This window comes from Haliaeetus leucocephalus, unplaced genomic scaffold (assembly GCF_000737465.1).
Source record: "Haliaeetus leucocephalus isolate CR32 unplaced genomic scaffold, Haliaeetus_leucocephalus-4.0 Scaffold0, whole genome shotgun sequence".
NCBI lineage: Eukaryota > Metazoa > Chordata > Aves > Accipitriformes > Accipitridae > Haliaeetus > Haliaeetus leucocephalus.
Genome location: NW_010972436.1, coordinates 28,307,348 through 28,335,225, shown reverse-complemented (window position 1 = coordinate 28,335,225; position 27,878 = coordinate 28,307,348). Strand labels below are relative to the sequence as shown.

The 27,878-nt window shown below is 46.0% G+C and overlaps 1 protein-coding gene across 9 annotated transcripts in view; it reads left to right on the top strand.

The window, feature by feature from the left end:
* ALS2CL (ALS2 C-terminal like) overlaps positions 1-27,878 on the top strand; it is a 46,897-nt gene that overhangs the window by 5,402 nt on the left and 13,617 nt on the right. For 4 of the 9 annotated variants that reach the window (XM_010561752.1, XM_010561814.1, XM_010561823.1 and 1 more), the window contains exons 1-14: positions 13,183-13,318; positions 13,731-13,839; positions 14,725-14,917; positions 16,755-16,820; positions 17,558-17,723; positions 18,173-18,301; positions 18,639-18,758; positions 20,524-20,600; positions 20,998-21,064; positions 21,758-21,954; positions 24,400-24,465; positions 25,303-25,401; positions 27,014-27,172; positions 27,464-27,575. In XM_010561752.1, coding sequence (XP_010560054.1) covers positions 13,238-13,318; positions 13,731-13,839; positions 14,725-14,917; positions 16,755-16,820; positions 17,558-17,723; positions 18,173-18,301; positions 18,639-18,758; positions 20,524-20,600; positions 20,998-21,064; positions 21,758-21,954; positions 24,400-24,465; positions 25,303-25,401; positions 27,014-27,172; positions 27,464-27,575 — 1,641 coding nt within the window. In that variant the 5' untranslated portion in view covers positions 13,183-13,237. Of the gene's footprint in view, positions 1-3,003; positions 3,104-3,527; positions 3,685-9,603; positions 9,657-13,182; positions 13,319-13,730; positions 13,840-14,724; positions 14,918-16,754; positions 16,821-17,557; positions 17,724-18,172; positions 18,302-18,638; positions 18,759-20,523; positions 20,601-20,997; positions 21,065-21,757; positions 21,955-24,399; positions 24,466-25,302; positions 25,402-27,013; positions 27,173-27,463; positions 27,576-27,878 lie in introns of those variants that run through there. The other 5 variants (XM_010561769.1, XM_010561796.1, XM_010561787.1 and 2 more) reach the window with 4 other exon arrangements.

The following is a 27,878-nucleotide window of genomic DNA, read 5'->3' as shown; positions in this document are numbered from 1 at the left end:
ATCTGTCAATGTGCCCCTGATTGTTGCTATTGTTGTTTCATTTTTTACGATTGAAAGTCTCTCAGGTGTACATTATTTTTTTTACTTCAAGTTTTGAAACCAACAGGACTTTTTGTGTTCAGGTTGATCAGAACTAAAACTTACCTATTTGCAAAATATGTCTTTGGGTATGTTCTTTTTTCCTCCCTGAATCAGAGCAGGATGGGAAAGCAATTGTAGTATTACATTTACAAGCTGAGAAGCATGTCTCATACACAGCCTTAGATGCTCTTGAAGCATCTGTGTCCTCATCGCTGTCCTGTCTACTGCAGAAATGTTCTGGACAGCAGAGCACTATTGACACTTACCCTTTATCAGTCTTTATCTTAAGAAATACTGTCTATACAATATAGGTGATGGACCATGCTGTGTCTGACCCTCCATATCCAACCCAGACGTAATCTGGTCTTAAAGGCTGGATGTAAAGATGTCCACAGGGTGTTGAAGGTTCCCATCATGGATGCAGAGGAGTCAGAGCGGTCCTAGCCCTAGGATGGCTTGGTGGTTGCTCAAGTAGCAGCAAATCACTGTCATTTTTTGCCCAGTGTTTTAAGGCAAAGCAACAAGAATTCATGCTGTAACCTGTGGCAATCTGGCAGCTGCTGCGTAACCAGCTGAGTTGTCCACGTGATGGGGACCGGTTAGCAGACGGTGGGAATTATCCTGGCCTGGAAGCTGGAGGTCTTATCTCTGTTGAGGACAGCATGTAGGGGATGGGAATGTGAAGCTGTTCAGAGGAAGATAAATTAAAATCTTGGCTGTCTGGTTTGCTGTCCATCCAAAGAAGCAAGGGTGATTAGGGCTGGGGAGAAGTGGGAGAAGAGGAAAAGCAACAAACGAGTAGGGGTGTACTGAGAATGGGGCCGCAGAGATCATGACTTGCCTTGCCTACATCCAAGAGGGATGTCTCAGAGCTGAAATGCTGATGCAAACATCAGGACTGGGGGCTTCTGCTGCTGCTCCTTGGGGTTAAGGCTGAGAAGCAGCCTGGAGGTCTCAGACCAAACATGACATTTGTGCAAATTCTGAGCATTTCCAGAGAACTAGCTGAGTGACTGGAAACAGAATTCTGCTGAGGAAACAAAAGCAAAAGTAAAAGAGGTGTCCCAAACCAAACTTTTACACCCCTCTGTGTCAACACAGTTTCAACATTGCTTTACTGGACTGGGGTTAAAGACGGGAAAAATATGAATCCAAAGCACGCACGACAAGCCGCTTGACCAGAACTGTACAGAAACAAGCCACAAAGATGACAGAGCTTGACACCCAGACCCAAATGCAGTCAGTGGGTTGAACCAGAAGATGTAAGGTTGGCTCTCCAGTGTCCATCCCCCCTGGTGTGGAGCAAAGCCCTTAGGCCTTTCACCCAATGCCACAGGGGAGTTGGAGATTCCCAAACCTTCCAGCTCAATAGGGAAATGCTCAGCACTGGGATCTCTGAAAACCTCCCCTCTTTCTGGAGGGGTAGGCATTATCATAAGCTCTGCCAGGGAGCAATCTCTGTCCGAATAGGATCTGGAGGCTGGCATGTCCTCCTGGGCTCAAGCACCTATGCAAAGACTTTGAAAGGATTTCAAGCACCTGTCTGTCATCTAGTCCCTTGTGGATGAGCACTTCCTCAACATGTGGAAAATCTGATTTCGATCCAAATTTTGGACTGGAAGAAAAAGGTCTGTAATTGTGCCAAAGTCCTGATCACCAGCTCTTTGGCTTTGCAGCTTGCAGAGCAGGTAGGAGGCTGGCAGTGAGCTCATTGCTCGCTCATCCTTCCCATTCCCTGGCTGCATCCTTCCCCAGTATTGTTCCTCGCTGTGTGTGAGGTTTGCTGCTCTGGGGGTTGCTCCTCTGCCTGCCCGTACAGTGTAAACCATTGTGTTGCGGCAGACAGTGAGTTATGGGCACATCCATCTCTGAAAAGACCCCAGGAGTCCGGGAAGGAAGTCAACCCAACAGAAGAACCTCTCCGAACAAAAGGTGATTGAGGCATCTCTTGTCTCCTGTTACACCCTGAGCATCCTTCCTATAGAAAATGACTTGTCCTGATCCCTCAGCCCAGTAAGTTTGAATAGGTTGTAAGAGTCCTTGAAATCCTATAGCCGGGGAGAAGGCAAGCTGCTGAGTCGTAACGTGTCAGAGCGCCTGGGAAAGAATGGGGCTTTGTTAGTGCTCCTCAGCAAAAGGGGAGGGCATGGGGCTTTTGTCACGCAGCGTATCTGCTTTTTCTGGTGTGGAGAGCGAGTGTATGGTGGCGGCTGCTGCTTTGACAAAACGCTTGTGGGGATTTGCTGGAATTGGGGATCAGCTGGAAAAATGCTTTTGTGCTTTTGGGGGGTGGCTGCGCTCCAGTAGATGGGCTGGGGAGGACTCCGGGTCCTCCTGATAGATGGACTTGGGGATTTGGGGTTTGGTTTTAGGGGTTTTTTTAGAAGGACGGGAAATAGTTACTGGTGGCCGAGGTGAAGCAGAGGATGGACTTTGCATGCATCGCCTGCGGGCTGTCACACGCTTTCAGCAGGAGGCTCTGAATAGCAGGAAACGTCCCATTTCCCAGGGTTTCCGCCTGTGAGCTACAGTAAGTGCAGAAGTCGCATGAGGGGAGAGACTGGCAGAACAAGGGGAAAAAAAAAAAACCCACAGGAGCTTCATTTGACAAACTGCTGTGGGAGTGCACTCTAGATGAAAAGGATTAGAGCTGAGACATGCCGCTGTGCAAAGAAAAACACATTCTCTCCTTTTCAGTTTCCTGTATTTTAAGTTTCCCCGACACACGAGCTGCAAGAGCATAGATCGCAAAACTTCTTGTCCTTCTAAAAAGGCAAATAACAAGCAATTGCTTTAGAAACCCTATTAGCACAGGTTTCGTAATTGTCTCTGTGGGTGTCTCATCTAATGAACAGGCCCAGATCTGTGTTTCAGCAAACGAGGCGGCTAGATGTGGGAGGGAGAGGTGGGAGGGGAGAGCGGCCGCTCTGGGAGCTCCGAGTATTTCAGGACTTGGAACCTCGCAGGAGCTGCTGCCGTAGCATTTACCACGGGGGAATTTTAATTGGCTGCTTTATGCAAGGTACGTTGCTCTCTGCGCTGGTTATTTCTGGGGTTTGTGACCAGCGTTTGTTGGTTGGTTGGTTTCCCGTTGATCCAGGGGCTTGGTTTTTATGTTTAGCCGTGTACTGTAGGAGGGGTGTAAGGTTAGCCTTAGCAGGCTGATTGGGCTGTTGAAGGTAATGTGCTGTGAGTAAAAGTCCTGAGGCAGAGTAAAGTTTGGGAGCATTTCCTACAGGTAGAAATTTTACCTGTGCAAGCGACCAAAGGTGTGGAGTGCATTTTCCTGGGGTGTGAAACCCACTCACGTGCACCCCTGTGCTTTATCTAGACAGCACGCTGGCCTTGCATAAAGAAGGTATGTTGTCTTCAAAGTATTTAATTCCCAGTATGGTCTAGACTTGAGGCATTAAATCCTCTCCTTGCTCTCATCTTGTGTTTTCCAGAACGGGATGATGGAGAAGCCTGTGCACGCGCGGTCCCTCTCCTGCAGGCAGCTGCCTGATCCTGTGTGTGTTGGGGCTTGCTCCTGTTCCGAGGGAGGGATTTTCCCCCTGTGCCAGGCAAGCAGGCAGCTTCATCTGGCAACACAAGCCTGATGAAGTAAGGCTGGAAACCATGCATTCACGTTTGGGTTGCACGGCTTGCCTGGCAGAGTAAGGAAACCAATACCCAACTAATTAGTCAGGGTGAGAAAGGCTGATAAGCTCGCCTGGGTTTCTGCAAGGGAGGGAAGTGGTCAAAAGCTTGCAGGTGTCTTAGGTGATAAGTGAAAAGTCTGGGTCAAAGGCCCAATTATAGGGGAACAGTAAGACACTTAAGACCTTTAAAAAGTAACAAACAACTATGTGTTTAGAGCCAGAAGAGGAGGAGCTGCAGCTCACAGGAGGGACTGTTTTTAAACTTTAGCTTAGTTTAATTTGGACCTGAACCAACGCTGTGTCTCTTTGTCTGTGGAAATTTCCTATGGCCTGGAAGCTTCCTAGACCTTGCAGCTGCTCCCTGAACTTGATAGTTTCATTACTGCTGCTGCAATGACTTCAATTCCCAATGAGCTGGAAGACAAGGGTTTTGAGGATCTGCAAGGATACCAGGCAGAATTGTCTGTCAAGACCCTGCCTTCAGTTTAGACCCTTGCCTTGCATTTTGGAGTCAAACAATATCAGCAAGTTCAAGAGGGATAAGATGATAAGATAAATTCAGTGGCAACAGGTCCGTAGGCAGATACTAGGAAAAGGGTCGCACCCTTTGAGATCTCTAATGCAACAGTTGGTTGTTGGCAGAATACAGGAGGAATGGACCTCAGAAAGTGGCCAAGCTTCTGCTTGTTCTCCAAGTAACAGCTCTTACTCTTACTGCCAGACTAGCTAGACCACTAGCCTGGCCTGGTCAGGTATTGTTTACATTCCTGTTGAATTGGAAAGGGCTCATGCAAAGCACTTTGAACTCAACAAACAGGAAATTTCTTGTGAAAGAGTTTTGTCAGAGCTTTGACCAGCTCTTCAGGTCATCAAAAGACTTGGGTTTTGGCACTCAAAGCACCTCGGTGAACTGCGGTGTCTCGGAATGATGATCAGAGGTTAGGAATCACCGGCGACTCTTTGCAGGTCTGTCCTGCCTTCAGTGGCTTGTAATTTGTCCTCCAAGAGCACCTGAAGGGTTTGATGAAACACTAGAAGCTTCCCACTACACTCAGTCTTTGGTAAAGGCCTTGGGAACTAGAGGAGAAAGGAGGAAAAATTTGGCAGTTCTTCAGTCAGCATTGTTGTTAATGTTCCTGGATTTGAGTGAGTTTAAGGAACCCAAACAGAAAGCAGAGAAAAGCTGGGTGCAGGGATTAAACTAATCCAAGTAACTAATTTTTTTTATCCATTCCTTTGTACGGACTTCAGCACTGCCCTGTTTCTGGCAGGTATTGGGGATGCTGCGAAGGGCTAAGGCTTTGCATGGGTCGCTTGGTGGGGCAGATCTGGGAGGTTCTGTAAGTGGCATTTTGTAGTGACACGTCGTTATCTTTTGGAGTTTGCCTCTAGCGTAAGGAAACATCTGTGAGCTGGGAGGAGAGGCAAGTAGTGGTGTCAAAAGGCAGGGCAGCTAGAGGATGGATCCAGAGTCTCATTTGTGAATATTTGGTGGAGCCAGACATCTCAAAAGTGGCTATTGTCCCAGTTTTATCATGATTCTCTGTCTTCTATCACCGAGGAAGTGAAATCCCCTCTGGTCCTACTCAAGTTCTGGAGGTGCTGAGTGGAGAGCGTGGTTCAGGGGGATGACACCACTATACATTGAACTCCACATCATCTGTGAAGCAGTTCTGCTTACCAGCTCTCCTGTTGTCCCAAGGGACACTCCTCTGATATTGTTTGTGCCTCTGGGTTGGTTTTCAGGCTGTAATTCAGACTCTGATACTCGGGGTCTGACTCAAAACTGCTTCAATGTAGATGGTATCACATATTCTAAACCCCAGATTTGTAGCACTCTGTAATTCTTCTTGCTTTTTGAGGCTGTGCTGAAATCCCATTTGCTTTGGAAAAGCAGAGCGGGTGTATTGGGAGTATGAGGCCAAGGGAGAGGCGCTCCTGCTCCCAAAGCTGCTACCAGAGCTGTGACACAAAAATTGTCCCTGGCTATTATCTTCTGTCTTTCCCATATTTCTACTCCAATGGAGAATTATTGAGTTCTCTCTTCTCATGATCTTTCCTTTGCTGCCTCCAAACAACCTGTATTTGTTTCAGGTTTGGCTTGGAGTTTCATCCAGTGTCCCCAAGTCATTCTGTGTTGCGTATGAGTTGCTGGGTCAAAATAGTTATGCTTCTGCATGCATAAGCTGCTTGTAAGTGATAACGATAATGATAATGGGAGCTACAAGGCCATGGGGGATTAAACCACTAAGTAAACATCATCTTACTTGTAAGCCCTTATCCTACATTCCTTGCTATTTGCAAAGGCTGAATTACATCCTTAATTGTGGTGAGAGTGATCTTCTCTAGCCTTAGTTGTCAACAAGTAAAGGGTCTTACTTGAGCTGTTTAATTCTGTAGCTAGTGGAGAGAGACCAGGTATGCCCAAAGGTAAGCTCATCTCACTAAGGCTGGATTAAATTGAGCTTCTTGTGTGCCTCTTTTTGGTTACAAAAGGTGTCTGGGATAGGTGGTTCAGCCTTCAGACACCCAGAAAGGGCAGATGGATTTTGTCCTTTGAAAGTCAACTAGAGGTTTATGGTTGTTTTTACTGGGCTCAGGAGTGAACTTCCTAAGGAAGGGACGTGAGCTTCCAGTTTGGGTTTGGAAAAGAAAGAAAAAAAGCTGGGTCAGATAAGGTTTGTGTAAAGCTTTTGCGTTCCCTGTTTTTGGAAAAAAAAAAAAAAAAAGATAAAAACACATTCCCCTCCCCCCCTCCTGTTTTTCCTGTTTTTCTGTGTTACAAAGACAAAAAGTTGGAGAAAAAAAAAAATTCTTCTTGGTCTGAAAAATCAATTAAGCAGCTTCAGTGTTTTCTGAGGAGAGTACTGAATGCTTGTTTGACCCTTTGTAAGCTCCTGGCTACACACTGATATCACAAATTTTCTGAGTTTTTAATGTCATCAATATTTTGACAGCCTGGCATTGTCTCTTCTTTCAGTGCTTGAGGTCCTGCCATGCAGGTGACCAACAAACAAGTTTAGGAGTGATGCATAAAATCAGCACTATCAAGCCAGGCTATCTCACCTCTCATAATGCAGAAGAACATGCCTGGAGAAGAACACCACAAAAACTGGAAAGGGTTGTAGTAATACTTCCTCCACATGTGCTCCTTGCCTCCTTAGGGACTTTCTGAGCTTGAGTTGATGCCTTTGTTTTTATTAGCTTTTAATTGATTTTTCCTCCATGGACTCGTCCAGCTGCTTTTGAATGCATGTGTAATATTCTCGTAGCAATGACAGACTCTTGTGGCAGTGAGTTCCGTGGCTTAATTAGACATGGTGAGGTCAAATGTGCTATTTGTCCTGAGCTGGCCCCGTTGCTTGAGGGTAGAGGTGGTTGTGCTGTGCTCCAGATGTTTGCTGCCTGCCCTCATCTGTGCACGAACCTGGACCAACCAAAAGCCTGAGGGTCTTGTGTTCAGAGTCTTGATGGTTCTATCCATTTTCTTGTGTTTTTAAGCTGTGCCTACCTACTTTCATTGCTGTCCTGCTCAGCAATTTCCCTGGTAAAGAAAATATTGAAACAGACCCTGCCTCGTTCCTTCACATGGCTGGCATTGGCACACTCCCAGTATCCCATGCTAAAGCCTAATCCAAGTAACTGCTGCCTCTGTTCTTTTCTTCTCCCTTTTTACGCTGCCAAGGGCTGTCTTGGGATTCAGGGTTTTATTGTCTCTCTGCCCTGTTTATTCCCAATTACCTCCTAACTCACACATTGTGTGTTTCTGTCTGCTTATGAGGTGGCTCCAGTAAGCTGAACGCTAATTCATCCTGAGTCATGACCATCTGAGGCTTGACAAGAGCAGAGTCTGAATGGCAGAATTTGCTCCAGCGTGTTGGTGTTGGTTAAACAAAGTCTGGAATTGTTTTTCCACATTACAGAATGGTCTTTGTGCCAGCCTGAATGCAGACTCTGCTAGGGCGTGACACGTGAGGGGGGATGTCGGTTGGAAACACAATTAGGATGCGTGAGGGCACTTGGCCCCTAGAGAAGAGCAGCAAAGGTTGGGACAGAAAGAGGAGCAAACGCCTTGGTGTTGGCCACCAGAGTTTGCCCCCATGGCCTAAGGAGCCCCTGAGTTTATGGACCCTGAGCTGGCACTACTTACTGAATGAGGAGATCCCACCCTGCTCGTGGGTATGTTTATGTGATGGTACATTAAACTGTGCTGGGGAATGGATCCAGGTTAAAAAGTAATCTGGCAAAGAAGGCTAGGGTCCATGGTCCAAGCTCAAACAAATCTTTCCTCTCCCCTCACACCCCTTAAGACCAACGCTTAATGCTAATCCATTCTCTCCCCCCCCCCCCAAAAAAGCCAAAACCAAACCCAATTATTTTTTATCACATTAATCATGATTATACTGATGTTGAGCTGACCAGGTGGAGGAAACACACAGTTAGGTCTGTGTTCATTTTGGTTTAAGGTCTTAAGATTTATCTGTTACGTCACACACTGTGATGTGATGTAAAGTGCTGGCCTGTATTGACTCAGCCTAACAACAAATTTTTAGTAAGTTTTTCTGCTAATTTCTGAGGAAGAAACTCCCTACTGGCAGGTTTTGTGCAGAGCTGTATATTATTCTGCCCTGTAATGTGCATCCTTTAGAGCTATACGCTGCCTGGGGACAGACGTAATGCTCATGCAAAGGGTGAGTGAGGGTTAACAGCAAGGGAGGAATTCTGGGTATCTAGAAGCCAGCCTGGCAAGAAGAGAGTTTTAAATTTCAAATGTTTTAAGCTGTATCCTGCTGCAAAGTGGAGGGGCATTTACCAGTCCAAGTGTAAGTGCCCATGCTCTATATTGCATTCTTAGATGGCTTTAGATGCTTTAGTTAGAAGCAACACCATTACTGGCATGAGAGAAAGTGACCTAGAGAGTGCAAAGCAATATCTGAGGAAGTTTCAAATTTACCCTGACAGAGAAGTATCTTTAGTACCTCTTGGCTTCAATTAGGAATGCTTTTATTTACTTCTGAACTAGAGCTTGAATTAAAGCAGCTTTATCCCTGCCTCTGCAAAGATGATGGACTCGTTTGATGCGGGCTGTAGTAAGAAGGTACTTCTTCATCTGCATGGCAGCAATAACGTGACTGCCCCTCAAAGGGCAGGGAAGGGAAAACTTGGCCTGTTGGAGGACTGAACGTGACAAAGTGATGGACCGGCCTCGTTTCTGAGGCAGTCAGTAGCAGAAAGATTACGAACTGCAAGGGTGGGTGAGATTGGAAGGGCTGCAAATGCCCTTTAGGATGGCTGATGCAGGGAAAGAGAAGAGTTTAAGGAGGGGAGGGGCTACAGCAAACATGGTCGTGGCATTTATATGCCACTTGGTTTAGTATTAAAATGCCCTAAGCACTCCCTAAATCTGGCATAGTTCATGACAGGTTTCTCCCATCTGAGAAGTTTTTTTCTTGACTGATAATCTTAACGTCAGCACAGAGGGGGATTCACAGGAGGAAGATGGAAAATGAATAGTCCTGTGGATGTCCAGTTTGTTCCTTAATGTACAGGAGCTGGTAAGATTGTTTGACTGGACGTGTGTTTCCATGAGAAACTCTGTGTCATGTCTGAAATCTATGGGGCTTTCCAGACATTTTCCTGGTGGAACAGCTGCCTCAGAGCTACAGGCTCCGAAGTAGAAAGGGGCTCTATGCACAGCTGACAATGAGGCTCAGCATTCCACCAAAATATCTCTTGCTTGGTTTCTTATCTGTTCCACCCACCCTTCTGGCAATTTCCTGAAACTGGGTATAACAACCTGTCGTGGCTCCTCAAGACATGTATTTTCTTGCTGAAATGTGCATTTAGCAGCTTTGGACAGACCCTATTGAGGATGAATGTTCCTCCAGATGACCCAGGGTGCTCCCATCTATTGGACACTCAGCAACCACTTAGGTTGGTATTAGTTGCATCACCCTGTTTTCTGTCCTCGTTGCTGTGCTCAGCGGAGAGGCCAAGAGTGTGATGAGCCACAGAGACCTGGCAGCTCCTACAGAAGTTGTTTCTCAAGGTCTTTTTTGTGTTTCTACATGAATATTATTATGTGTCCCCTCTCTAATTACAGACCTGTGCTGTACAGTTTATTCTACCTTCATTTAAAGAGAATAAACAGATGTGTCTCATACTTTGGAAAACGTTCTCCTAGGGAGATCGCATTCCTCATGGGAGCCTGATGCAGGCTGGTGGCTGTTTTGTTTTGCCAGTGGAAGTCTCCATCCTCAAAGGCCGAAGACTTTCTGATTTTGCACATAAAACCAGATGCTGTCATGCAATGTGCAGCTAGCGGACCCTTCCTTGGAGGTGCACCTCCTTCAGTTCTGGCCATCAGGAGTTCACCATCTGCATGGTCTTGGACTCCCTAGCAGCAGAGCCATGCATGAAGAGCAGACTAAAACCTTGTGAACTGGCTTCTGAGTGGCTCTGCTCAAGCTTGCCTTGCCCTTCATGGAGCAAACACAGAATTACAAAACCACCGAGTCACGGGAAGGCTGTGTCTGAGCCGGGGGAGGACAGCATGTGACAGCCCCAGGATTCTGCTCAGTGCTCCCATCACCCAGCAGCACTGCAGTTTTGCATTTAGTTTTTCACACACGTGAAGGCACAATGTGACCTCCGTGTACCCTTGGGCGGTCCCGATTGTTTCCTTTGCCCTCTGTGGCTGAGCCAGTGTTGGTTTTGTTCGCTAGATGACAAACTTCGAATCTTCTTTGCCTGACTGGGCTAGAATAAGTGTGCAAATGCTGTTCTCGCGGAACTGATGGGGAAAGCCTGGAAATGGTGGCTGAAACTCAGGCTTGCCTTATTGGGTGACGTGATGTGGCAACTTAGGTCTTTCCATGGTGCCGGAAGGGCTGTTTTGAAAGCTGGCTGGTGATGCTTGCCCATTCAGCAAATGACCCCTGACTGTCGTGTTCAGGCAGAAAGTAGGCCACACATTTTCCCAGGAAGGGTGAGAACGTGACTGCTAAAAAGAAAAAAACCACCACCAAACCCAAACCAAAACACTGGGTTCAATTTGTGTCAGGTTATAATGGTAACGAGTATCCAAATGCTTCTGGTTTCTGCAGAGTTAGCTTGGGTGTTTCTACAGCGTTGTTGCTGCAGGGGTTTCTCAACTCCCATCGAGATGCTTTGGGGTCATCTCCATAAGGTCTGGGCTCAGGTCTTCGTGGGTAATAGACCCTCAATGAACCAGGATTGCAGATGGGCAGGAGGCAGAGTGTGGGACCAGCTGATGGTTGGATGCTGCATCCAGATCAGTGGGTCCACCTTGGTCATATGTAGTTCTTCTTTCAGGTGACCATTACAGAAGGAACTGAATAACACTTAGGCTGGGGCGGTGATTTTCCCGTGGTGTTATGTATGTGCTCTTCAGCTGTGAGAAGGCTCCTCGGGCTTCTCCTGCCTCTGCTCATGGACTGTCATGGTCCTGTGGAGCAAAGCTGTGGGTATCTGCACCCTTGGTTTGAGTCATTCAGTTTACATTAAGCTGTCTGTATGTTAATGAACGGGTAGATTCTCTGGTTGTTTTGGTAAGCGTTTGGGGAAGACTTTCTGAGTTTAGCATCTAGCACCCACTCTTTTTGTTTTGCACAGGATAAAACATTTTCTTGCAGAATTAAATAAGGACCAGGTGGAGACACCCTCTCATATCAGAGCCATCTGAAATGATGGCATCATCTTCCCTCCTTTCCCCAAAATAGACAAAATAGGCTGGATTAAAAAATATAAATAAATAAAATCCACCAGACTGTTACTCAGTGAGCCTAATACAACCCCACTGACTACCTGCTGCTCTGTTGAAGCATTTGAAAATGAAATGCTGTCACACATTCAGCCTGATTCTACTCACTGATTAAGCAAGCTGCTTATGCTTAGAAATTTCTAACAAGCTTGAGTGCTCTCTAGGACCTCTGAGAAACAACTTTATCTTTGTGTCTACAAGACGGGGGATTAAGTGGTGGCAAAAAATAAACTTTTATTCCTGTCCTCTTGGTGCTCTGGGGTGAGACCTGGCTGGCCACTGTTTTCTTTTGCTTTTTTCCTGGCTCAGTTGCCTTCACTGGGAGGGGCCAGGAGGGGTTTGGATTCCAGCTTTTTGACTTCTTTGCATGTCTAGAGCTTTCCTCTGGGACAAAAAATAGCCTTATGGTTGTGCAGATCTTGATGTATGAAAACTTGCAAACTAATGAGATTATGGAATTTTTTAATGTTTCCCATTCTTCAGACAAATGAAATTTAAGAGGCAGCGGTTACTAAGGAGAAAACATTGTCATTCATCTGTGCAGTCACTTCAGTTGTGTCTGGATCCAAACAACCACTTAAAACCAGGCCAGCTAACCATTCAAACTGCAAAATGTCCCTTGTTCTGTGACACCATTTCAGCTCCAGCTTCAGGATGACCTGGAAAGGGAGTTCCTAAGCAGAGTTTGGTGACTTTCGGGAGCTCAAGCTCTTACTTAGCAAGGAATCCACCCACGTGTGAAGCTTAAAAATGAGACCTTCCCACCTAGCTTAGTCACCCCACCCAGCTGACCTTTTTACAGTCCATGCTGAGATGCTCGAGGTATTTCTTCCCACAAAGTATAAAGCAGGGTTAGGCTTCTATGTCTGACTTCCTGACATCTCAACACAAGGCGAATCAATCTCACCTATTGTTTGTAGCAATCACGGCAGACATTCAGGATGTCTTAGAGTATGCCACCAGCAGATAGCCGCAGTTCAGCTCTTCCTGGAAACAGTGCAAAGACTCTAGTTATGTCTCCATTAGTAAATAAATTAGGTCTAGCCCCGTAGCCAAGTGGTTATTGCATAACCTATACATAGCTAATTTCTCCTTACCTCCCGAAACAGCATGACTATGTGCAAGCTACCCATTTCAAATGTCCCTGGACCATACCTGAGAACTGCCTGGGAGATGGGCTAGTTGGCATACATCAAAACTATGCCAAAGTCTCTGCCACCAATTTAGCAATGTAAATCTTTGCAGCATATATCCTCATTTGCTTGCTATTGTGAACGTAGCTTTTGAGCGTGCACTAAAACCAGGCTAAGGATAAATGTGGACAGACCGTATGCAGTCCCTTGAGTTTGCTGTTTAGCCTCCCAAAGTTAAAAGAATCTCAGAGTTTTGTATTTTTATCACCATTAGTAATATCAGCTGATGCTGCCCGTAGTATCTTCACCACCCAGCCTTTTTCCAGAGCAGTCTCTTATGATGTGCTATTAGCTGGCTGTGTTCGCTTCCTCTGATACATTTCTTTTGGGAGGTAAGGCTGGGAAGGAGGAAGCTACAGAAGTTTGCTCACGTGGGTTTGCTGCCTTTTCTTTTTTTTTTTTAAGTGCTGCCCACTTCCATGTTAGGCAAGCTTTCCTTATTGACGCAGCGGTTGTGACAAATAACCAGCAGTGTGGTGTCCTACTCGGAAAGGAGTAACATCAGACCTCTGTTCTTCTGGAAGGTTGGATGTTTGGGCATGGATCGCACGGCTCTGCAGCTCCGTACAATAGCTTTTAATGCCAAAAGGTGCAGACTGAGGCATCCGGGCAGAAAACTGGTGAGAGATACGGGGAGATATGCTCTGCTTCATCCTGTGCTGCCTTGTACTTCGTGGATTTTTATTCTAGGAGAACGAATCTGGCACTAAGCAGGTTTAACACTTATTAAGAAGTTTAGGGCCTTTCCAGTCATGTGGAAGAGGCATCATGGCCCACCTGAGAAGATCTTCAATTTGGGGCATCAGGAAAATGGCCTGTAGCCTCGGTGGTCTTCTGTGACACCAGCTGACGTTGAGCTATTGGGTTTCTGTTTCCTCTTCTAACATTTTCGGATGCTTTTTAGGGACAGCAGTCACACCTGTGTGTGCTGTCAAGAGCAGGAAAGGCTGATTGTTTGCAACGAGCACTGAAGCTTTGGTAGATGGACGGTCTTGCAAGGGAGTTTATGTGTGTCTTCTGTGTTGTGTCCAGGACATGTGCGCAGCTGAAGCTACTGCATCTCTGCTCCAAGTGGAGGAAACCTTCTCAGCATGCCTGGCACGGATAGACGCCCTCATCCTCAAGCCTCTGCTCCAGGCAGGTAGGTCAGAGAAGACTATTTTTTCGTCCGTATTTCTAGCTTTGAGTCACTGGCACACCTATGAAGGGATTTATAATTGAAAATCCGTGGCTGCGGACTTGCTGGAGGCTGGTTTGCTGGAGTAAGTGGTATGTAGAGATGTTTCATTTAAGACAGTGAGCTCTTACGGATGCCTATGGCCTTTCAGTCAGCCTAGGACTGTGGTTTCTGGTTTTAGAGGTTAATCCAGATTCTAACCGGTATCAGCCTGTACACCCACTCCGAGGCTTGTTTCCAGCATGGTGCATGGAAATCCAAAATGCATCTCACACATTCTCAACCCCTAAACCATGCCCATTCTGCCTCCCTGCTCTTGGTCCGTGGTCATGCCCGTCTTTGAAGGTAAAACTTGTGGGTGCAGGTTCTGAGCTGGCAGTAAATCAGAGCAGCTCCACTGGAATAACAAATCCATATGAATATTCACAAGCCTGTCTGGCCAAAAGTGGTGTGACTGGATGAGGCCCATAGGCTGGTTCCCTCTCACGTCACCGCCTTTTTGCTCTAGCCTCCAAGGAGACTGGGAACAGCCCTTGGGGCCAGGGGCAGAAAAATTTCCTCCGGTGCTCGTGTCTGAGCTGGGGCTGAGCCTCGCAGGCTGCCCTGACCACGTGGCCCACAAGAATGGGAAAGCCAAAGCCTTAGCATGGATAGCCCGTGCAATTACTCACAGGGACACAACCCTAAATAATTGTCTTCTCCTTCCTCCCTGGCATTGTTTTCCTATATAAATATATGTGCTTTACGCTAAAAAATTGGGCTGAGTATTAGATATTGGCAATGTTTTCCACAAGATTTCTTGGAATCGAGGCTTTCTGATAGTGTTTTTCCCCTGTCTTTTCCTCAAAGAGCCTAGTGACCAGAAGGGAAAGGAGAACTTTAAGCTCTTCCTGCTCCTGAATGATCTATTTCAAGCTCTCTGGAACCTCACAGAAGAAAATTACCGGATACTGAAACAAAAATGCAGCACCTCTGAGTCATTCTGCATCCAGGACATTTATACTGTCTGGAAAGGAGACCTGTTTCTAAGCCTCTACATCCGGTAAGTACAGAAGCATTTTGGAGTAGCCTAAGGGACCAAATTTATCAACTAACGGGTAGGTTGGTGCAATTAATTTGTGCATTTAATTTGTTCAGCCCTGTCCACTAGTGTTCAGTCATTAGGTCAGGGAAGTGATTGCATTCAGTGCTCACGACAAGTGCTATAGAATGTAGTGTGTTTGCAGACAGCATAATAAGTAGCCTTTTTTGTAGCTTGTGAGTATGCTTGTAAGAGGCAGAATTTTTTCATGCAATTATGGGGTTTTTTTTTAATGCATCTTAAAAATGCAAAGAGGACAGGGGGTAGAATTTGTGCCTGGGTAATTTATGAGAGCAAAGCCTGAGCTGTCATCAGGAACAGGAAGACGTGCACAAGCTGGTTTAAAGGACTCATAGGGATGAAGAGAGATGTCACTAGACAGTTCATATTACGTGTTTGTGCCACATTTTTATGCTTTTGGCAAGGGATATGATAGCAAGTGATGGATGTACCCTGATGTGAAAAAAATACTGCCCCATTGCTGTTTCTAGAATTAATTACATCTGTTCCCCATCTGTCTGCAACACAAAATAAAATGTTTACCAAAAGCACTGTAGCGTGTGTCACCTGTGCGTTGATGTCCTAGCATGAAAAATGGTTTATGGACACCTGAGACGACCTAAAGATCAGAATGTTCAATCCCTCATTCATCACATTGGCCATAAATGTGGCCAAGCCTTTGCCAGATGGGCTTGTACCGTCTGTGCAGTTTGGTCCCCACGCAGGAAAGGGAGGTGGGCACACTGGTTCCTGGACATTGCTGTTCATCTAGTCTTGGTTTTGGTGGTTTGTATGCCTGTGGAGGTAGGAGGAAGGAAGGACTACTTTTTGTTTGTTTTTACTTGGACAGCATCATTCTGGAAAGTGATGAACAACAAGCTTTGCCTTTATGTGAATGAGGTTTGGAGCAGTGCGTGTTGTTCATTTGGGAATTGATTCTGTGCATTAAAACTGGCTTGCCTTAAAAAGGCATATAAAAGATGAAAACTTGGGCTGAGGTTTTAGATGACACAAAGGAGAAGTTTATCTTAAGATCTAATTTCCTCTCATTTTGAAATTAAACCCTGTTTTTGTTGGGCGTCACACAAAAAAAAGGAGCTGGTTCCTACCCACCTCTGCTGACTCACTCTGGGCAGCCCTGATCCTACAACGTCTCATGCTTATTGGAGTGATACAGGAGGAAGCAAAACCACTGTTCAGGGGCCTGAAAATCAGCAGTAAATACATGTCCCTGAAAGATGTAATAAATGATAATTAGTCTGGACATTATACATGACTTAGCTGAAAACAGGACTGGAAGAAAGTGTGGTATTTGCTGACAAAATATGGCTCGATCTCCCTCTAGTGTGAGATGAGATGCATTGGTGTGGGACACCTTGACTTGAATTTACCATCAATAATACGGACCTGATACTTTTACTTCAACCAGCACAAATTCATACATCCAAAGCTGATATCTTAAGCTCAGCCTTTGCAGATTTGCTTTCCAGGACAGTTGCGCAAGTTTACTTCTGCTTATGCTAAATGCCAGGATGATTTAAACTTCCTGTAACGATGTTAGTGCAAAAGTCGACAAGACAGTTAAACCAAGGAGCTGGCAAAGGGGACAAAAGGGGAGTGAGCCAAGGTGACAGGTACAATAGCTACATCTCTCTCTGCCTCCCTTGGAAAGGTGGACCTGACATAACATTTTCAAATGAGCTTCTTCCCTTTATCACTTAAACCTAGTAGCTAATGTGCATCTCTAACTCAGCTTGTGCTTGTGTGCGTTCATTTTTATTTTTTTTCTTGCCAACAGATATTTCGTCACTTTTGCAAACTACGTTGTAGTCCACGGCTTCGAACACGCCACAAAGAGCAAAAGGTCAGTGGGCCGAAAAATGCTTTTTGAAAGGGCTGATAGGAACACAGTGCTATTGTATGGGCTAAGACACTAAACCGGAGTGAGCAGCACCGAGCACTGCACCTCACAGTGATCTCTGTTTCACAGTCCAGCTGCCTCTCCTCTGAACTGGCCATACTGGCTGCTCCTGCCATCTTCTGAGATCATGGCAGCAGCCATTGAAAGGTTTCCTCTACGGATCTCTCTCCATCTCTTTCTAGCCATGCACAACTCCCGTTGTAGGAGAGGAAGCCTGTAGGTTTGGAATCTGGGAGTTGAGGTAAGGGGTGGGACCTGAGAAAGGATGATGTTGGAATCTGGCAGGAAATTTCCACTGCCTGTCCCAGATGTTGTCAGAGTCTCATGGAAACAGCAAATGAAAGCATGAGCACTAGACCTGAGCAGATTCACAGCCACTTTAAGTCACCCTCCCGGTGTGCAAACCTTGGTGAAAGTCATGCTATATTCTCGGTATCTGTGGGTGTGGTTCCTGTTTGCAAAGACTGCTGGGCCGGAGGCAGGATGGATGGAGCTCGTTTGCCTCATTGCCTTATTTCTGTGTGTTTGGTTGTGCAAATATATTTATTATCTCTTGCTCTTTCAAGTCTTTCTATACCCTCTCAGGGAGTGAGGTAGCATATAAAGTTTGGAAGGCAGAGGAGTGACAATTTGCAGAAAAACTAATTAATGAACTTTTGTCTTAATCCACCATCTTGCAGTGAAGCCTGGAAGGACCACAAGGCAGTGCTGAAACAATTCCTTACAGACTTCACCTCTGAGACCTCCATGTCACTGGCCTTATACACTGTCCTTCACAAACCTATCCGAGATCATATTGAGCAATATATAACGCTCCTTACCAAGCTGCATGAGGTTCTCAAAGAGGTAGGAAGCTTTATGTGATGCTACTTGGCTGGCTTATGCTAACACCTTGTGCAGGGCTTGTGGGACTTTGTGGTGGTGTCAGTGAATCCAAAGGAGCCTGGAAAGAAAATGATTTCCAGTGGAGAGCTGGGGTGGTAGTAACCAGCACCAGTGGAGTGCAGCCCACCTGAAGGTCTCAAAGCACCAAACAGTCCAGCATCGTATGAGCTGCTCATCGTATTGAGAAGCTGCAAAGGGTCAAGTAACTGGCTTAAGGTTGCACGCTGCTGCTGGTGGCAGAGGCAACGCTAGATTTGGGAAGCATGCCTTGGAAGGGGGGTTGGAGGGTTAACTCTCATTTGCCCTTGGATTCAGAACTGCTGAGGCTTTTCTGCAGTGGTAGCCCAGAGAGTAGATGTCCTGCACAGCCATACCTAAAGCGCTGCTCAAGCCCTGCCTTCTTTTATCAGGGCTCCGAAAAGACTGTGGTTACCAGCGCCATCAAGGAATATGTGAAGCTGCAGTCTTTCATCAGCCAAGTCCTGGATGAAGCTTGTTTTACCAAGTCCTTATGGAAGTCCTTGGGCTACAAATTCACAGTGAGTCGTGGGTGTAGAAAGTGGTTTTATGGGGAGCTCTTGTGGACATCTTAAACTTCTACTTACGCATGGAGGAAATTTAATATGGATTAAGAATTTGAGGGTTGGTTTAAAGCCAACAAAGCAGGGTGGTGTGAAAGCCTTGGAGAAACCTTATGGTCACTGGGCACTTTAGAATTTGAGTGCTGTGTCCAGTTCTGCTGTCACTGTCAGCTTGTGCCACGAGTCAGATGGCCTCTGCAGGAACTGTTGGCTTGAATTGTACATCCTCTCCCAAATCCTGATGTTTCCTGATGCTGTGGGTCCTCCATCGTGACCTCTGTGGTTCCCTCTGCAGGACATGCTCTGTGTACCTGAAAGGAGGCTGCTGGAAGATAGCAAAAATCTTCCCATCTCTGCCAGCACAAATCGATCAGACCGGATCTTGCTCTTTGATGATGTCCTTGTGCTAATTCAGGTGAGTCTGCAGCGCAGATAAGTGACAGTAAAATTCAGGTTCCTTTAATGTTGAAAACGCAGCAGAGCTTGGCTTTTGGCAAAACCTTGTCTTGGATCCATGCACTTGTTTTGCACTGGAGAATAAAAGAAAGCCTAATGAAGAAGGGATAGAGGAGCATCCATATAACTTTTCCCCCAGTAAATGTGTACTATCCAACCACCACGGGCACCGTTCTAGCAGCCCAAGCCCATGCCTGCATGTGAATCCCTTGATTTGTGTCCTTGCATATTCAAAGGGGGCCTGATGGGTCAAAGTTATTACACTCATGCATAGGACTAAATATGGTTGACTCTGCTAGTGGCATGGGAGCAGAAGTTGCAGGTGTTCTTGGGGCTATTTCAGGGATTTGGGGCCTGGGTGTGGGGCAGACAGGGAGTGTCTACAGCTATGGATAGCTAGATGAATAATATGTGTTCAAAGCTGTTCTGCAGCATGTTAACTAAGTCCAGCTTGGCTTGCTCTGACTGACAGCACCTTTAATCTAGCTGGGCTCTCTTCATGTGCACCACTCTTTGCTTGCTCTTTAGTCATGTGCCAGCCCCTCAGGTGTCCAAACACGACTGCCTCGTGAGCTGGTGCATCTTACGGGCTCTTCCAAACACGAGCCTTTGTGATAACATTGGGCAGTTCTACTCGGCGCCCAGGGTCTAGGCCTGAGGAAATAGGGTGGTGATTATCTCATCCAACTTTACGTTGTTGATTTCTTAGCACTGTAGTGATCTCGCTGCGAGCAAGTGGCCCCAGGCTCCCTTTCTAGTCAGGGGAGAGGAACATGCGCTGTCTGGGTGTGGTTCAGCTGACTCATTTTAGATGCCAAAATTAGGATGAGTTGAATCATGTCCTTGACTCCATTCACTGGGATGAGAGCGCAGGGTAGCTAGCTCACACAGAGATACGTACGTTGTAGACATCTCTGTTCAGTCAACGGTTCCCACCCACTATGTCTCATCTGCTGCTATGACTGTTACTGAGGCTTCGGGAGATATAACTGGACTGGGATTGAACTGGTTAGCTTGGGCTGCTAGCAGAGTTCTGCTGATGAGGGCTCGGGTGCTGGGAATCTGAACGTCCCTCCCTTCCCTGTTTCCCCAAATCTGGTAGGTACATCAGTGATTAATCGTGGTGAACTCCATGGTGCCGGTACCTAACCTTGGCCAACTACATCCTTACTGGGAGCAGCTTTGTAGCGTGGGCATCTGGACTTTAGACAGGGAAGGGAGATGTCATATTAAATGCAGTCTTTACCTAGTATTTCAGCCATTTTAGCTTCTTCTGTTTGGTGTGCTATTGATCAAAATAGTGACTTCTTAAATGTTGTACTGTGGGTCACTATTGGCTGTGCCATCTGGAGTCCAAATCCTAGATATATCATAAGGAAAACTGGGGCATACTGGGTGTCAGGGATGATTTGAGAGTGTTGTCATGTGATAGGGAAGAAATTCGTGTAGAGATAAGTGCTGTCTCAGAAGGTCTGTTACTGTTAGTTGTAGCCATGGCATTATGGAACACCACTTATAAGTGTTAAACTGAGACCTTTCTTCCTTCTCCTACATTTCCTCAGTCTCCAAGGTCTGTCATCATAGTGTAGGATAGATGTGTGGACCACAAGAGAGGGAATTTACAGTGCTGCCGGTCTTGCTCTGCTGTTCAATGGATTGACAGAACAGGGGCAAAGTGTGATGTTTACATCAATAACAGGAACATCTTCTGCCTTTTGTTCCAGGGAAACAGCTTTCAGAGTTTTGATCTAAAGCTTGTGTGGGTAGATGAAAACTGCAGGGAGAAATCAGCTCCAGGAATGTAAGTGAAAAATTTCCACTTGGAGGTAAAAAAAAAAAAATGTTCAACTTGATTGTGAAACTGAGAAAATGATTCAAAACTTTGTCTCATCTCCTTTCCACCCAGTGGGATTGGTTCTGGGCTATGGGTAGTTGCAGCACCTCTCAGATGGGATCACAGCACTTTGGACTTGCATTGCTTCCCTTTGCTGATGGATTGAAATCAAGCAATAATAAAATGGTTTTGGCTCCAGACCTAGAGAACGAACTGATGAGTTGACTAGTTGAGTACCTCCTGAGAAGGAAAAACTGACTCCAATAGCACTATTAGCTTCTGGAGAGGAATGGGAAGAGCAGGAACTGCTGTTTGACTGAGAAATGTGTTTTTCATAGTCTCTGTAATGTCTTTTGCTTCACAGGTACGGACTCCGCATTATAACTCCGGAAGAAACATTCTTTCTCTTTGCCAAAGACCCGCAGATGAAGGTTAGCAGTGGGCAGGGTGTTTCTGTTCCACCTGAAATACTGTGCACCAAGTTTTGAAATAGGGGAATAGCATAGAGGGGATGGCAGCTCTGTAGTGGAGGCAAAACATTGACTACGGAGTGGAAGTTGAAATCCCATTAAGCATCAGGATTTTAGCTTCAGTGGGCTTTTCCCCTGCATAAATGCAGCTGAGGCCTTTCCTCTGTGATTTCTGCCATTTTCTTATGTTTTTTAAAATAATAAGAAGTGTGGGGTTCGTTGGTTCCTCCCCCCAACCCCATGGAGCCAATACTGTATTAGGTGGCTAGAGGTTGCTTAGACAGTTGACGGTAGATGAAAATTATCCGGGTGCTGGAAGTGGTCTGCCCTGGGCAGCAGCGTGTACTGCAGAGCTTGGCACAGTACAGTCCCATCAGCATGGTCCTGTGCCAAGGCCAATTAGTGGTGGTGAGAGTCAGGCTTAAATGATGTGGAAGTGTTGTGCATCGGTGCAGCATCCAACGTGCGGGACCCAAGACAAGACCTCCTGTTGGTGCTGTAGGTGGGCCATAACTCACCAGCCCAGCCAGCCGAATGGCACAGAATTGATGGGAACCCAACAGCTTCTTTCCCCTTCTCCTGAAGTACATCTCGTTGGGATCTACTATGCTTTTTTCACTCATTAGTCCAGCACTCCTCTTCCTCTGCCCCCAGGCTGTTTGGCAGTGGAAGCTGAACCAGGCTGTCCGCCAGGCACTGAACGGGAAGCGAGATTTCCCATTGTGGGGCAAGACTGGTGAAGGCACCGAGCCCCCGTCCTGCCGCTTCTTCACCTATGTCTTCAGGCTGGAGGGCAAGTTCAAGAGCGCATCCTACGAGGGCGAGTGGCACTGGGGAAAGCCACATGGCAAGTAAGGAGCCTTTTTTGCCCCTTTCCTAAGCAATAACGTGCAAGGATAGCCCTGCTGTCTTTGTGTAGCACTGCCTGGATCCAGTGGAGGCCCAGGTGGAGGTATCGATGTCACAGGGTGGCTGTGGACATGGGGTGATCCATCCCACGCTGAGGGCCTGGACCACAGACTCTGGGCTGGCGATCTCCCAGTGTGTGCCAGCCTCTCTGGTTCCTGCCTCACTTGTTTCCAGAGGGAAATCTGGTATTAAGGACAGATTCAGGGGGGCAGTTGGGACAGATTTGCTTGATTTCAGGGCTTAGTCAAAGCATGAGTCCTGACACGTGACCTATTGTAGATATCTTGCTAGTGATACTGGTTTATGCAGTAAATTGTAGAGGCTGCCCCTAACAGTGTGGTAATGATCACATTGAAGGCAATGCACTGACTTATACCCATAATTAGGACTTAGGCTTGAGCTAGTGTTTATTTTCAAGTTCTCAGCCTGAGGCATAAAATCTTGTCATTGTGGTGCCAAAAAAACCCAATAAAAAGCCTTTGCTTGTGAATGAAAGAAAAGTTTTTTCCTGTGCTATCAAAATCTATTTTAACATCCAAACTATTACCAAAGGAGTTTAAAAAAAAAAAAAAAAATACAAAAGAGGCTCAGATGCATTTCTTGGGAACATGAGAACTGTTCACTAAATTCAGCTGAAGTTTAAGAGTGAGCTGTGCCAAAAGGGAATGGTCTGTAAACCAAGGGTTAAATGGTCCCAACCAAAATCTCTTTGACGCAGGATAGAGCACAGTCTCTGTTTTTGTGAAGAAACACGAAATATGACCAACTTCCTCAGACACCAAAACAGGCTGATTTGGAAGTTTTATACTTCCTGAGTTTTACACGCTATGTTTACAGTTGCTATTGATGCAAAAAGGATGTAGAGACTTGGTTTGAAAGAGCCTTAAAATAATGAGAATATCCCCAAATCAAAAGCTTAATCCTGAATCTTCTGTGGGAGAGATTGTGCCTTGCCCCAGAATGGCATTAAATAGGTTTTTAGAGTAAAGCTACGCCTGAGGCAGTCCTTTACATCATCCCCACCTTCCCCAGCACCTGCACTCCTAACAGAGATCTGAAAACCACTGTGTGCAGACACGGAGGAACAAACACCTCCCCTCACTCTTTGTCTCCTCCTGTCTTAGGGCTGGAGAAATGACATTAATAAAGACCTCTGCTGCTTCAGATTAAGTGACTCGACTAAGGCATCCCAGGAAATTTGTGGCAGAACTAAGTGACTTCAGGGCTTTTAATCGCTTAATTACTAGGTTTTCCTTCCCACTCCTGAAACTGCTCTTCTATGTGACTTGCTACTAATACAAGGTTATAGGACAGCAAAGCTGGCCTTGATGGCTTGCCCACCTCTGATGGAGAGGCTGGCACAGCAAAGCATGTGAGCAGAAAGCTGCAGCAGTGTGAATCAGGGGTCTTTTCAAAAACATCTGCGTTCTTCACTGTTCTGTCCCAGTACTCCTGATGACCTGGTGTGGGGGAAGGAGATGCTCTTACTGAGAAGTAGCTTCAACCATTCCCATGGGCAGAGCAGACATTCTCTCTGGCTTGCTCTTCTTTGCTAGCATTCACACGAGCAAAGCAAAATGTATTTTAAATCCACTTAAAATTAATCTGACCGCTTCCCTGGAACTACCAGAAAAAGAGCCTGTCTCATGTAGGTGTTTGAAACAACAACCACGGTGAAAGTCAAACAAATGCGTCATGGTTTTGGTAGTGCACCATCTTCTGTTGTCTCTGGTTGGGGAATTTGTGGGCAGCTGGCTGTGTCTGCAATGATAAAAGAATTAAAACGGTGAGTGGGTGTGGGTGGAGTGGGAGACTGGGAGGGATTCGCAACTGGGCATGGCCGTGCAGTAATTTGACCATTGCGTTGACTGTTCCGGTCTCATTTTGCATTGTTACCTCATGTAATCATTGCTACAACCCCCCCGCAAAACAGATGGAAAGATATAATCCCTTTAGGCCAGTGCTTGTCTCTTTTGTTTTCATAGTGCCTGACACAATGAAGTTCTGGACCGTGGTGTCATTACGTTGTCTATGGGGATGTGCCATGCTGGAACTTCAGCAGGCTTAATCACATGCTGCACTGCAATTACAAAAGAATCATGTGCGAGGTCCTAAACGGATGACCCAGCAACTCTACAAAATGCTTTTGAGATTAGGGAATTTGGAAGAGGATTCTTCCCACTCATTCCAGGCCATGAAAACATTATGGTATTAAACCCTTACAGTGCAAACCAGAGTCCCAGAGGTGCCTGGAGAAGAACTGTGTCTCTGTCGCCTGAGGAAATGTTTTGATGTTACCCATTTCTAGGTTGTGCCTCGATACCTTCTGTTGCAGCTGTGAATGTTGCTGGTGATCTCCCTTGTGTAATGTTTGCTTCAAATTGCAGGGGGACACTGAAGTGGCGCGATGGACGCAACCATGTTGGAGATTTCAAAGAGGGCTTGGAGCATGGGTAAGCCTTGACAAACAAGGCATTTCTTGCTTTCAAAATACGCTAAGAAATGGTTCTTTCCAGAGATACAGGGACATTGACATCTTGTTGGGGGACTCTACTTACTGTTACGGCCCAATTCATCTGACCTACTTTAAACACCCGGCTTAAGCTTGAGTTCGTTGTAACCTAGAGTGAGTGGACTGACAGTGACTACAATAAAAGAAGTGTGGGCAGATGACCAGTTCAGATGCAGACATTTCCATCCAGCTGGATGAATCTGACCCCTGAACTCTAAATCTAGGTGAATTTATTCATATGAAATGCCTTGAAAAAGCTACTTTTAGATATCTTCAAAAACCTCTTAAGTGAGGAGTTTTCAGGGGAAAGAAACCATACTATGAAATTTAAATATTATTTTTCTAAAATTTTTTGAAAGTAAGACTTTTAGTTTTCTCATTTCGACATGAGTTCCAGAATAGGTTAGATTTTTAAGGGGAAAAAATATCTCAAATACTTCATGACAGTATTAAGAAAACATTTTGTTTGGACCAAAGTGATTGCTTTGGTAGTCTAACTCAGCCCCTAAACTGGGGAAAGGGTAGAGAGGGGAAAAAACCAACACCACTGAGAGCAGCTATGTAGAAGCAGCAATAAGAAACTGTGAGTGCAGCTCACAAGGACATCTGCTCTTCCTTGGGCCAAATCTGTTGACAACTGGAAATAGCGTCAGAGGTAGAACTGACGCCAACCACGTAAATCAGCTTGGGAGTCTGGAAGGTCCTTAGTTTTTAAACTTCATCCAGTGCAACTGAGTTGCCTTTTGCCATGCTGACCTCTGCCTTATGCATCTTGTAGGTTTGGAATATGCCTTGTCCCACGCCAATCTGAAGACCGGTATGACTGCTATAAGTGCCACTGGTACGAGGGCAAGATGAGAGGCTATGGAATCTGTGAGTAAGTAAAACCCAACGATGGACTCTGGGGGAAAAAGGGTGCTCCACGTGTTTAAAGGGTGAAATGTTCCCACCTCAGTGTTGGAAGGCTCAGTCACAGTGTAAAACCCAGGGTAATTCAGGCACCAGAAGCTTTTGCTTCAGAGATGGGCAGTATGGCTTCTTTCCAAGCCCTGAGTCTCCTGAGCGTTAGAAGAGTAAGAGCTTCTCTGCAAGCTATGACCATTGGAACTACCTGACGTAGCATCCTCTGTGCCCTATAGGTGAGGATATAATTTTGCATTCATGCTTGTTGTTGCAGAGCAGAGAGCGCATGGTGTGCCATCAGCCCTGGACAGACTTGGTGGAGCACACAGCTCGCTCCGTCTCCCCTAGCCATGCTGTCTGAACTAAATCTTGTGTAGAATAGGTTCCTTAATGATAGACGAGATTGTTGGTCTGGAAGTCATAACTGTTATCCTGAAGGGAGCTGGTTCTCCTAGTTTGCTTTTCTTGCTCACTCAACTTCTTAGCTTAAGAAATGGAGTCCAAGGTTTTATTTTTTACTTATCAAAATGCTTCTGGAAACAGTCATTTGCACACCTGCATCACAAAGTGCTGCTGTGAATTTGGGTTTTGTGAAGTCTGCAAAGCACTGTATTGTGGGCGCATGGTGGTATCCCAGCCTTACCCACCATCTACCTTCCATTTAGAAGGCCAGAAGAGGCAGCAGAGGCCTGCTCAGCAGGTTGTGGGTATAAACCAGTTTCATTTGCAGCCTACGGGGTTAAGTGGACAGGGCCAGCTTGCTTTGTTTATGCAGCAGTGAGCGCAACAGCATCGTCTTTGGTTAGGTCACAGGTGGCTTGTAGCCAAGTGGGTTGGCCAATGTGAAGACTGGACTGCCTGTTGCTCCTGCACACACTTGCCCCGGCTTTCACTGAGCCAACTGTGGCAGAGGAAAGCACACAGCCCAGCTTTCCAGCTGCTTCCTATGGGGTAGGCCACCTTCCTTCCTACAAACTGCATGTTCTGCTCCTTATTTATGAATTAAACTCAGGGTACAGGACATGCAGAAATCTCGAGGGAACTTGGCGCCAACTGAGTAGTGTTGTGCTAGTGTCTTTGGTGTCAAATGTGAGAGCGCGCCGATAACTAGAGGTGACAACTCTCCTTAGCGTAAGCAGTGTAGCAGTGGAGATCTGCTGGCCAGCATGGACAGAGCTAAGGGGAGCTCTTCTCAGGGGGATGAGCCCAGGAGAAGGGCTGGTTGGCGAGCACAGAAAGGTGAAGGTAAATCTGGCTTCTTGCTTGATCTGATCTAATCCTACTCTGGATTAGCCAGTGGTCACTGCGTCACAGCTGTTGGGAGGCCAAGGACTGAGTGGCCTCTCCCAGGACAAGTCCAAGCCTAAATGCTGTGTCCTTGGATAATGTTGAAAGCTAACTGTGGAGTGCCTAGCTTGGGCGATGCCCATTCCTAATAGTGACCAACTACCGGCTTCAGAGCTATCAGTCAAATATTTGAAATATTTAGCAGGCAGATGAACCTAATCTACTCGCTTACCTGGCCTTCTACTCCAATAGTAGCTATCAGTCACAGTCTTAAATTCTGTCTGTCTGTCTCCCTGCAGGTATGGGAATGATATGGTCTACAAAGGTTACTTTAAAGACAACGTGCGTCAAGGGTTTGGGATATTGGAGAAGTTCTCAGCTGAGCATCCATTTAAATACACAGGACAGTGGGAAAATGACAAGAAGAATGGATATGGAGTCTGGGAAGACAAAGATAGGTAAAGGTGGTACGGATCAGAGCTGGCTTTCGGTGCCTCTGTTGGCAGTGGTAAAGCCTCATGTTTTGATGGGGAGACTTGGGGATGAAGGGGGGATGTGTTCAACCCCTGCTATAAGGCTTGAACTCCTCGGAAAGCATTATATGAGTTGAGTTTGTGCAGTATATCTGGCACTTGTGCTGCATGGAGCATTATATCAGGTAAAACTTGCCTCAGTAACTGATACATCAAATTGACGAAGAACTAAGAAAACAGGGAAAAAAACATAATTTGTTTTCTACTGCATTCCAGAGGGGAGAGATACATAGGGACATGGCTCGACGATCACAAACATGGACAAGGCATTGTAGTAACCCAGTCAGGTGTCTGCTATCAAAGGACATTTCATGCTGATAAAATGGTGGTGAGTACACATTTTCAGTGGATTCTCTAGATCAGTGGGATGTGGAATTGCCCATCAAGGGCAAGATTAAGATTTCACTTCATAATTAATCTTTGAGGGAAAATAGAAAGCAAGAAAACTTAAGCATTGGTATTTTACCATAACAATGTTTTTGAAGAACAAGGCCTAGATTAGGTCTTGTTTCTTATCACCTTCCTGAGGTGCAGGTAGGAACTAGATGTGAGACTGTCACTTCTCCTTGCTCATGCTAAGACACCTTATAGGTCTGGCTGTTTGACTGACCATCAGGTCACAATTATAGAA